This window comes from Gobio gobio (assembly GCF_949357685.1).
Source record: "Gobio gobio genome assembly, chromosome: 9".
In the NCBI taxonomy this organism is placed as follows: domain Eukaryota; kingdom Metazoa; phylum Chordata; class Actinopteri; order Cypriniformes; family Gobionidae; genus Gobio; species Gobio gobio.
The window spans coordinates 38,401,916-38,413,975 of NC_137115.1; the positions used below are offsets into that span (position 1 = coordinate 38,401,916).

The window sequence follows — 12,060 nt, forward strand, 5'->3', positions numbered from 1 at the left end:
CTGTAATACTTGATTCTGGTTAATCAAACAAATGAATACCATTGCTCCAGCCAACCATTTCCTTCCTGTTAGTTTGCACTCTTTCTTTACATACAAAGTAAAAGTTGCCAGGAGGCAGGCAAGAGGAATTCTGGGAGATGGCTGAGATCTTTATTTATTTTTTTACACTTTCAATAATTTGGTTGAAAACAGAATTATATGTGTATATTATCACAGGCAACTCATTATTATATTATAGATATATTATTAAGTATTATTAAGCAAATTCTGTTCAAATTTAAACTGGTAAATGCTATGGGTGTTCAATAGAAGGGTTAAAGAAGCCATAACAAAGATTTGGAACAACCATGTTTCATCAAATCTTGTTTTTCCAAATTCTCTGACACTCCTTCCTCATTAACAGTGACATTTGGGAAATAATCAAGCTCGGACTGGGGAATCATTAAGCCTGCGTCTTTGTTGTGAAGAGTTCACCATGTGCATTTAATGTCACCACATACTATCTTCTCCATTAAGAAAACAACACAGTCTGAGGAGGAAGAGAAGGACGAGATATAAGCCAACACCTCAGTGAACTGTCCAAACTATGTTCTTTATTAGAAAGACAGAGCAGTCCTCCAAAAGCTCTACAACTTGTTAGGATGTTACATGCCAAATATACAGTCTTACATAAAAGTGCAATGTCACAATGGCTAAGCAGTATCTTTATTATTTGATCATTCTTACAACTTAATAAACAGAACAACGTTAGTAATAATTTATTTACTGTAATCCCTAGCAACTCGGTATACTGGATCTGAAATAAGAATGCCACGGCACAGAGGACGTTTGTATGAAGTTCCTCTAAAACAGTTTTTTAAAGGCACTTTCACAAGTACATAGTACAGAGATGTACATGGACACACTGATATAACAGCAATTAAGTACATACAGAGATATTTTGCTACTGTGTGTAGTTCTGCATGGAGAACATTTCTCAAGGCTTAGCTGAGAGACATAAGATCTCAAATATCAACGTAATGTACACTCTTAAAAAATAAACCAAAGAAAAAACACTTTGTAATCGTTTGTAATATCACTCAATATAAATTGTTAATCAAAAGGCTTTAGTATGTTCCTTATAATTACATGTTTAAAAACAGGCATTGCTTATGTTTTCTTAAAGTTTGTCCCCTTGGTTCAGTGATGGACAATTTCGTAACATCATCCAAACACACTTCATAGCATATTCTACCTAAATACGAGTAAACTGCTCTATAATTATCAGTGAATACAGTACAAGTACACACACTTAACTATTGTCAAACTGTCATAATAATGTGAATGTTGATGCACAGATATCGATGTACTGTACACAAAATCCCAGATTTTTTCATTTTGGAGTGCAAATACACTGGAGTGACTGATGCTATACATATTTATTTGTCTTTGGGTAGGTCATGTGACTGACTTCATTTGGGTGTGGTGCTGTATGTGACATTATTACAAAGGGTTAATGGGCCTCTAGCACACAAAAGAAACAGCACTATCCCACGAAAGTACTGCAGTAACAGTCTCTGAGTCCATGGCTATTGGCATCATTCCCTTGTTTGGTGAAACAAGAAATATTGCCTGAAAAGTTTCTAGTAAAGTACTTGCATAAGACAACTAAAAGGATTATTGTTCATGCTTATAGGATAGAGCCGAGCGTTTTAGACAGCTAAGCAGGCAAAAAATTATTCTCCTCTAGCCTATCCGCATTAAACTCTAAGCAGCACTTGAAGAACTTTACTTTTTTTTTGGCAGCTAGACTTTACTATTCACAGATTACATCTAATTAAGCAGATAGATACTAAAAAAATATCGTTTATAGTGAGCAGTTGATCCAAATTGACCTGGGAGAAAGTAATGTACGTAAAAGACAAAATATAATAATTAAAAAAAGGTTTAGTGGATGTACATTTATATACACAATATATATTTCTTTCATTCTAAAGAAGAAAATGAGAGAAGTACATACAATTAAAAGAAAAACGTAAGCGGATGTGGTTTACGCAAACTCCCTGGGCATATATTCAAATATTACTATCAAAAATATAATATTCAAAGCAAAGCCTAGCTGATTCAACTTAGAATCGCTCAACATCAACAGCCAATCAGAACGGGCAGAAGATGTGACATCACATGCCCTAATATGGCAGTGTGTTTCCAACGTCCTCGTTCCACACATCATCAACACTTCAAAGAGTCAGAGTCCACTCTGAGATGTAAAGACACATTTCCCACAATCCTTATGCTGTAAACAGAGAAACCAAAGACCCTGCTTAGTTTCTGTATCATTCACATTTAACAGTTTTTCAAGTGGATGTAAACTACTGATATATAAAAAGTCACCCTAACAACAAAGGAAGCTGTAGTGATTTTTTGCTGTCTCCTTATTTGTTGAATTCCTTAATCTATTCACACAGAGTATTGCGGAAAAAAATAAGGTGTCGGACAAGCATGCAAACAGTTTTTGGAGACACATGAATAGCTTTCCGTTAGTCGCAGGTGTCTTTGAATATATCTAAGAATGTCCGTTTGAATTCACTAAACAGGGCAAGAGAAATAGTAAACGCCTGTTTAAGTAACTCTACTCTTCTGAACCATGCTTAGTAACTGACGTTATTCTAGTTTATTCAGAAACCCTAAAATAGTGTTTGGCATTCTATACACACACCGTTTAAAACTACCACCTCATTAATGCGGACCATTTCTAGTATCTTTAGTTACCTATATTTGCTTTAGTCCACTCTCTAAAGTGAATGAAATGTTGCAAAATGTTCAATGGCATTCAAATCCACTAAAAACCTGGCTCTGACTGCAGTGGTCCTAATCTTACATCGTTTCCTCTCTGAATGCATCTCCCACGGTTAATCACATGGTGCAGGATTTGTCCAGTGGATCCTGTGGAGGGGGCGCCGGATGCTGCGCCGCTCCCGTCTTGGGTATCGCCACCATGGGTTTGGGCCGCAGGGCAGGGGGCTTGAGCTGCACTCCCATGCGCGGGGCCACGGCGGGTTTGAAGGTGCTCATGGTATCGCTGGAGGAGCTGGTGCTACGGCGCATGGGCGGCTCTGTGACGGCGGGCCGCAGCAGGAGGCCATGGAGTTGGCTGAGGGACTCGGTGGAGCTGGCCGGCGTGGGAGCGTTCTTCATCTGCTCCAGGGTGTCCAGCACCACGTCAGGAGCGTGTTTAGCAGAACTCTGCCGTTCCAGCTCCTTCAGCTCATTCAGAGCAGTGTTCATCGTCTCCTCTATGTCCTACAGGAGAGGACAGAGAATTTGAGTGTGTAGGTCGCCAAATTATAATAATAGTAATAAACATCCAACAAATGGCAATACATGCAGACAACATCACGACTAGTGAGATAAAATAAAATGTACTTACAATAAGTGTTCATGAAATGGTCAGATTGTTAGTATTAAACAAAGCTGATGTATAAAGTGAAACAATACACAAGACAAGTATTAAAGAGAGACTCTTAACGTTGTGAGACCCATGGGGATACTACTTAGTGTGCGACATCAAGGGTTTTTTTTTTGGACTAGAATATGAACCATCTTTGTTACAGAACTATTTCAAATACGAAAAAAGGCCTTATTGATGAAACACAAGCAGAATGAATGTGTGTGTACTGTTTGTGAAGCCAGTCTCATTTAAATTAAACTAACTTCTGTCGCTTCAACAAGCCATTAGGGGGCATCAGAAAACTTCCAAGACAAAACACATTTTAAAATAATCAAATAAAAAAAACAAAAGAAAGTCCTGCACACTATCTACTTACTAAAATAATAAAAAAATGCTTTATGTGCAATGTTTCGGTCCCATAAGTCACACAATTTAAATATGAACGTGACCAGAGATGACTGAAAACATACAGAGAGCGGCAGCTTCTGTTTCTGCTCTGATAGCCACAAGAGTGCATGCTAGAAATCAAGAATGGTCTTCAAATCAAACTTGGGTCTTCAGCAGACAAAGTTTAAAGGTGCAGTGTGTAATACTTATGAGGATCTATTGACAGAAATGCAATGTAATAAACATAGATCTACATACACCGCGGGTCCCCTTATAGTGAAGTCATCATTTTGCGCCACCATGTTTCTACAGTAGCCCTAAACGGACAAACTGCTCTAAAGAGCACTAGCTACTCTCTGCTGTCTCAGTTGACGACATCTTTGCCCTGTGTCGGCCACCGTAGCTTCTCTATGTGCTTCGAAAGCGAGGGGTGAATGGAGGGCGGTTGCAATACGCAATTCGCTAGATGCTGCTAAACTGTACAGAATGCACCTTTAAATCCCATCTGGCTAGCCCTCTTACCATAATGTTCAGTAGGCGGAGTGTAGAGGTCTTTTATGGCTGTTCGAAAGCATTTGATGACAAGCATTTACAGCAATCCAGTCTAATGCATTTTCGACTACCTCTGGAAGTGGTTGAAAGTGGAGAAGCTCGAAACGTTTTAGACCGTGTTTACATCTGTATTTAAGCTTGGTCCATTTGTGATGCATCTTAAAAATGCATCTTAATACCAGCTGTAAACAGGGCCAAAAAGATTGAGAAGCATTGGCTCACAGCATAATTTTGAGTGATTTACAACTATATTTTCTCTGCTTGTGCTTCATAAATGAGGCCCAGTGTGTGAGTGTGTGATTGTGTGTTGCAGATATGCATTAGTCATTAGTAACAGGAGGCAGTAACTGACTATGTTACAGGGCTGGGCCTGCTGCGCATGGTGTGAGCGGCGTCGTCGCTCGCCTCCCGCTGACCTGTGCGATGCTCTCTGGATCCAGGCCCTTGCCGTGAGGCTCGGAGAAGCTCGTGTACTGGCCTGAAGATGTGGACCTGCGGATGGGAGGGCTCTCCATCTTTTTCAAGGACTCGTGCCGACTGATGTTGGTCAGGCTGCCGTGGCCGGTCCGTCTGCGTCTCTCAGGGCTGTCCATGGGCATGTGTCCTCTTCCTCTCAGCAGATCCCGCGGACTGTAGCCCATCACCGGGGATCCCAAATCTGGGGTGCCATGACTACCGTGGCTGCTATGGTTACCGTGGTGGCCCTGAGAGGGGTGGACCATGCAGTGGGTGTCAGTGGGCCGAGCTGGGGGCCTACGGGTCGGAGGGTCACTTCTCTTCCTGTGCCTGCTAATCAAAGCGGAAAGAAAGATAACATTAAAGTGTGTAATGAATCGGTTTCCATACCAAAACAAATAGTTTTAAGAGGTTTGGAGACCTTTTTTTTTTAAAAGGGGACATACTATACCCTTAAAAAAAGTATTGAATTTGTTTTTGAGGTCTTCTAGAATAAGTTTTCATTCTTGAATGTTCAAAAAACACAATCTAACCATGTCATGTCAACAAATGGAAAAGTCAGCTAGCTATTTATCATCATGTTAGGGCATTTTTACACTGGTTGTTTAGTTAGGAACTGCTAATGTGAAAGCGGACCTGGGACCGAACCCGAGACTACCTGAAAGAGGTGGTCTGAGTTCGGTTGCGCTCGGACACGAAGTAAAGTAACCTGCGCATGCGTTTTAGCCGATTGCAAATGTATTTAGTTAAATAAAAAACATGTAAGGGATGATAGTGTTGATGATTGACCTTAGATACGAGCGAGAGTGAGCCTGCAATGTATTCACGCATAGCGAGTGCAATCAGGGCAGCAAATGAATGGCAATCCACTGTCCCCTTAAAAAAATCTGTTTGCAAGCAGCAGAAAGCCACCTTCATGCGGCACACATACAGTAAACCCAAGTGTTGTTTACTGAGCTGTGCATAATAGCACCAAATTCAACAAAACACTATATTGACCCGCACTTGGACTCTGACCTCAGCAAACGTGTAAAAACGGCCTTAATGATAGTGCCTTTAGCCACAACAGCAGGTGCGCTTTTTACCCCAAATACCATAGTTTTACATATTCTTCCATATTGAAAAACTATTGATCACAATACAAAAACTGAAAATCATTAACAAGTCCTTTGTCTCAAAATATATTCAATAATTTGAACGATTCATTTTCTACTTAAATCTATAACATTTAAAAACCATCAAATATTAGATCAAATTAGCACAGAATCAACTTTACGCAGCTGCACGCGATCACATCAAGGATCAGCCAAATTCCACGCGCATTTTGAAAAGCGAACATTTTGGAAAGTGCTGCGGCAAGTTTGTGCCATCTAGTGGATTAGAGGAAAATAAAATCAAAGGCTTCTTTTAACCCGGGAGCAGTGTTGCCAATTCCCTACTTCAACACTGTTGCCGCGGGCTGTTTTTCTTGTCCGCGGGTTGAAGCGACCCCAATTATGTGATATTCTGCCCCAGGAATGCACATTTTTCGCAGGCAACCCTGGCAAAAAGACATATTTTACCCGCAAACACGTTTTTTTAATTTATTTACTGGATACACGCGATTGGGCTTGTTTTGGGCTAGCTTTGAGTAGCAATTGGGCGGTTTTTGTTGTGAAAACCTGGCAACCCTGTCCAGGAGCCTTTAGCCCCATTGTACCCTATCTGTTGTGTGTGTGAAAGCAAAGGCAAATCAGATGTGTTTAACTTAATCAGAATCCGCTTAATACTGCTCAAAATGGTGGCGCTTTCATTATAATCAAAATAAATACAATGTCAATAAGAGAATCATTGCACAGCGTAGACAGCTTCATTAATTATAACAGGAGTTTTCGCAAGAGTGCAGCATCGTGAACCTTGCGTTGAATTTAAGTAATTGACAGCTTCAGTGATTATAATGGCAGCGATCTTTGCTCGCTTTCTCTATATAATGTATATTTTATAGTGCTGGGCAAACGATTAATTGCAATTAATCGCATCCATGTATACATATACACACAGTATATATAAATGCACACACATGCATGTATATATTTAAGAAAACACTTATATTTAAAATATTTATATACAAGATAAATTATATAAACATATATACAGTATATACATGCAAATATTTCTTAAATATATACATGCATGTGTGTGTATTTATATATACACACATAATAATTATACACAGTACACACACATATATTAAGTAAACAAACTTTTATTTTGGATTAATCGTTTGTCCAGCACTAATGTTTTATGCTGCTAACTACACTTTGCACATTTTCTGGATTGACAACCGCATTTAAATTGAATGCGACTGAAAGTGATAACCATAGCACAAGACGGAACAAAATCTGATATTGTATGTCAAATTATATGTTACTTTGTTGTGGAGTGGACTTTGGAGTGGTGTGGGCTTTTATACTTTGCAGACCTTCTTCAGGCTCAAACAGAAAGTGGAAAATCTCTTTAATGTTTAGTAGTGTACATGGTTTGAACACGTCGTTCGTCATCACATGCTGCATATGGCAACATCAAGTGTTCGCTAACCTTCAGTGCTCATGCATAATTAGCATCGGTGTCAGAAGCATCTCCAAAGTATCTGTGGTAAGACTTACTCTGCATATTCATGACAAGAGGCCTGGCAGGAAACAGCTTAGCAGGAGTCATAATGATGCATGTCTGTGGATCTCACAGTATTAACTAAAAGCGCTTCTCAGAGAAGATGCCTGATGTCAGGATTAAAATATGGGAACCAAAGGGAGTTTGTAAAGCCAAAATATCAATATCAACATTTTTGCCTCTAATAAACTTTTTCAAAAGTTAATATTGTTTATCAAGGACACAATGCAATTAATTATATTAGCAAAAATGTAATGATATATGATGTCACTTCCAAGCAAGCTGTAATTACGTATGAAACTATGAAAATATGTAAAAATATTACTTAATTGAGCTTATTTAGAGCACACAATAAATAAAAGCGTATAAACCTAGCCTCAGCTAGACTAAAGAATCTTCCAAAAACATGTTTTTTGAACAGATACGGTTAGACATGGAAAAAGCTAAAATACAATTTAATTATTAGATGAAAACTTATATATATATATATATATATATATATATATATATATATATATAAAAAAAAACAAGTTTAACTTAACATAGAAACATTGCTGTGGCAACTTACTGAAATAAATGTTTGAGTCAAACTACTAAAAGCACTAAATCAAAAATACATAAAGTCTAATTAGAAATAGAAACAAAAACAAAATGTAATGACAAAAAGCACCACAAAATTACAAAAACTAAGATTAACCTGAATATAAATAAATGTCCAGCAGAGAGCGTCCTGCACTGCACTAAAACAAAGGGCGACTCAAAATTGTGCACTGCTGCATGCATTCAAAGTGTATCTAAAGTGAGTCATGTCATGAAAACACTGGTGGGTTTTATGGAAAGCTATCCAATACTGCTGTAGAACAACTACACATTTTTCAAATTCATATTGAATGCCATTTAACACATAGAAATTTCTAATGCGCAGATGTCAGCTGGATGGGTCCATTATCACATTGCAGTATACCAACATTCACTGCTTATCCAGATTTCTGGCAAACTGAACGTAAACAAGTACTAGATCATTTGTTTGAGCCCCGCCTCCTCTGCTAGGAATAGTGCTGACATTTCAAAAAGAATATTTGTCTTTGGAAATCAACACTTTATAATTTGATTGTCATAATGTCATTGGGTTTACAGTTGCAGAGGAAGCCATCCTCATCCGTGAGGAAGTATGTTTGATAAATGCACTTATGGAAGGAGGAGAACATCTAAATAAAGATAAATGCACTGAAAGATTTAAGAGGCAAGAAACATAGCTGCACGACACAGAGGGATATAGCAAATGAAAGGGGGGAGAGAGCAAATGAATACAAGACAAATCTACAGAATAAAAATGTAAAACTGATGTAATAAACCTCAAGAAAAAAAACAACAACACTGGGACAGGACAACACTGGTATTTCTTTCTTCGTTCTCATTACTTAAAGGGTTAGTTCACCCAAAAATGAAAATTCTGTCATCATTTACTCACCCTCAAGTCGTTCCAAACCCGTAAGACATTCATTCATCTTATGAACACAAAAAAGCTTTTTTAAACCCCCTATAGACAGCAACGTCATAACCACTTTCAAAGACCAGAAAGGTAGTAAAGACATCATTAAAACAGTCCTAAAAGTTCACCCAAAAATGAAAATTAGCCCATGATTTAAGTCATCCTAGATGTATATGACATTCTTCTTTCAGACGAATAAAATTGGCGTTATATTAAAAAAAGTCCTGGCTAATCCAAGCATTATAATGGCAGTGAATTGTTGTTTCGTTTTTGAAAAGGCCATAAAAGTGCATCTATCCATCATATAACTGCTCCATACGGCTCCGGGGGGTTAATAAAGGCCTTCTGACTAAAATAACTTGCTTCCGGCGGATCGCTGTACGCATTGATTAACAGCGAAAGAGTAACCCCTGACCCTTGACGCATGCGTATTGACGAACGCAGAAGCGCAGAGGATAGAGCAAAACAAAACACCGGTCATGAATTCATGAGAGTCTAAAACAAGAATTTTTAAAGAGAAATGGTGGAGGATTTCGATATAAGAGAAGAGGGGTTTGAGCTTGTTGCCCAGCCCTATCCGCGAGAGACGTCAAAGCTTGCGATGCTCCTGTTCATCGCGTCAGGGGATACTCTTTTGCTGTAAGTCAAATTACGTATGGCTTTCCACCGGAAGATAGTTATTTTAGTCTATAAATTTTGAAATATGGATATTTTTCTTACACAAATCACTTCGCTTCAGAAGGCCTTTGTTGACCCCCCGGAGCCGTGTGGAGCATTTTTATGATGGATTGATGCATTTTTATGTATTTAAAAAATTGAAACAACAAGTCACTGCCATTATAAAACTTGGAAGAGCCAGGACTTTTTAAATAGAACTCAGATTTTATTTGTCTGAAAGAAGAATGACATATACACCTAGGATGACTTGAGGGTGGGTAAATCATGGGCTAATTTTCATTTTTGGGTGAACTATCCCTGTAAAATGTTTTGACGTGAGGAGAACACTGTGCGTCTTGAAAACGTCTTTATCTGTATATCTTTATATTTTTTGCGCAGAAAAAGTATAGCTTGTCGCTTCATAAAATTAAGGTTAAAATTAAATGAATCACTGTAGTCACATGGACTATTTTAACAATGTCTTTACTACCTTTCTGGACCTTGAAAGTGGTAATTAAATTGCTGTCTATGGAGGGGTCAGAGAGCTCTTGGATTTCATCAAAAATATCTTCATTTGTGTTCTGAAAATGAACGAAGGTCTTACAGGTTTGGAACGACATGCAGGTGAGTAATTAATAACATACATTTCATTTTTGGGTGAACTAACCCTTAAGGAGTATTTGATTGTTTAATGTTTGTCATAAAATTTCCTGTTGCCTTTTATTGAATATGCTCAATGTCTTGAAGCAAGGGGAATTCTGGGAAGCTTTTGTTTACTCACCTGCTGATGTAGGCATCAGGTATTCTGCTGTCCGTTGGAGATCCAATGTCTCTACTGGAGCATTTCTCCTCTCCTCCGTGTCCACTGCTGGCCTCGCTGTCTGCCTTCTGACTGAGTGTGTCAGAGAATGTGTCATCCCTGACAAAACCAGCACACAAGCAGTCATAAAAACCCTATTCACAAGCATTTGGCTTAATTTAATTTTTAAAATCAAAGTATTTCACTTCAGACAGCAAAATTAACTCCAAATGCCAAGAAAACACATTTCAAAATGGCCAAAAAATTTGAGACAAGGTGGCCACTTGTTGGCTTGTATCACTGAGCTCGTCCCAAGAGCTCTGCACTATATATTTAGTATATAGTACAGTATATTTCTCAATGCACTTAAATGTAGGCCTGCAAAAAAAAAAAGTATTGTGATTTTTCTAATAAACATTATGATTGCAATAAAAAAAGCAAAAAGAGTTTAATGAGCTTGATTGTAGGGCAGCACAATTTTGCCCAAAATATTGTGATTCTATATCAATAGGACTATTTAAAAAATTATTATTATTATTAGCAATAGTAGTATATGCATTTAGTGTTAACTGAGACACTAAAAACTCCAGATCATGAGCTACTAATGTGTAAAAGAACATAGTGCTGCATTTTGCCTTTATTTAATTAAATTGCAGCCTGTGTGATTTAAAAAACATTTTTGGATTCATCTTCGTTTGACACTAACCTTTCGAATTGCAACAAATGTTTACCAGATAGTTAGCCTGTTACCAGGGTGGTGTGAAAAGCACCAAAATTTAAAAAGGACTTTTTTCTGCTGCAAGCTCAACACTGATAATGTTTCATTTGCTTTCACTATTTCTCCTGTTTACAATGTTTCCATGCTAACTTGCAATCTTGTAACATTGCCCTTCTTCAACGCTTTCATGTGAAGGTCAAGCGATACGTGATGCTTGTGTTGAGTGGTGCGTTAAAGCCCTGACACGAGGCATGTAAAGCTCTACAAGTCCCGTGTAAAATCACAGCTGTTGATCCGGCTTATTGGACAGTATACATTTGGTCACATGTACATGTTTTTGAGCACCAAAGAGACATTTCTATAAGCTGAGATGTGAATGCTCCTCATTGTATGCGTGCCACTGTGCTGACAGAGGACATCCTGTGTGTATGAGCTGCCCAACTGACAACCTTACACTCTCTCGCGCTTTTATTGGATTGAGGGACTGACGCTGCTGGTCTAGGGCCTCTTAAACTCCCTCTCTACACCAGGCTGTAAATTCTCTCAGTGCCACGAGCCAAGAACACACATCAAGAGGGTCATGATGTGAATTATTGATACACACACACACACAGTCGGCTGGTATGGGCTCTGTTGTTGGCGTCACTCAGCACTGTGCCCGATCCATTAGATTTGCCCCCTTTATGAGCCATAATCTGTTCAACAAGGCGCCAATGGCTGCCCAGGCGGAACAAGTTGTCATGACAATAAAGGGATTTACCAGAGGAAGATGGTACAGAGAAGAGTGCAGCAACTAAACTCAGATGTGGCTTATGTATGTTCCAAACCTAATAAGGTGCCTACCTAAACAGCATTTTAAGGCAACATAGGTACAATCTTTACTAAGTAGGCAACTGCCTTCTAAGTCTGTATCCCCTACA

General features: G+C 38.6%; 1 protein-coding gene across 5 annotated transcripts in view; it reads right to left on the minus strand.

The window, feature by feature from the left end:
* Window positions 1-568: 568 nt before the first annotated feature.
* srgap1a (SLIT-ROBO Rho GTPase activating protein 1a) overlaps window positions 569-12,060 on the minus strand; it is a 137,519-nt gene continuing 126,027 nt past the window's right edge. For 2 of the 5 annotated variants that reach the window (XM_079825531.1, XM_079825530.1), the window contains exons 20-22: window positions 10,405-10,542; window positions 4,786-5,158; window positions 569-3,282 (exon numbers count right to left, since the gene is read on the minus strand). In XM_079825531.1, coding sequence (XP_079681657.1) covers window positions 2,896-3,282; window positions 4,786-5,158; window positions 10,405-10,542 — 898 coding nt within the window. In that variant the 3' untranslated portion in view covers window positions 569-2,895. Of the gene's footprint in view, window positions 3,283-4,721; window positions 5,159-10,404; window positions 10,543-12,060 lie in introns of all 5 variants that reach the window. The other 3 variants (XM_079825533.1, XM_079825532.1, XM_079825529.1) reach the window with 2 other exon arrangements.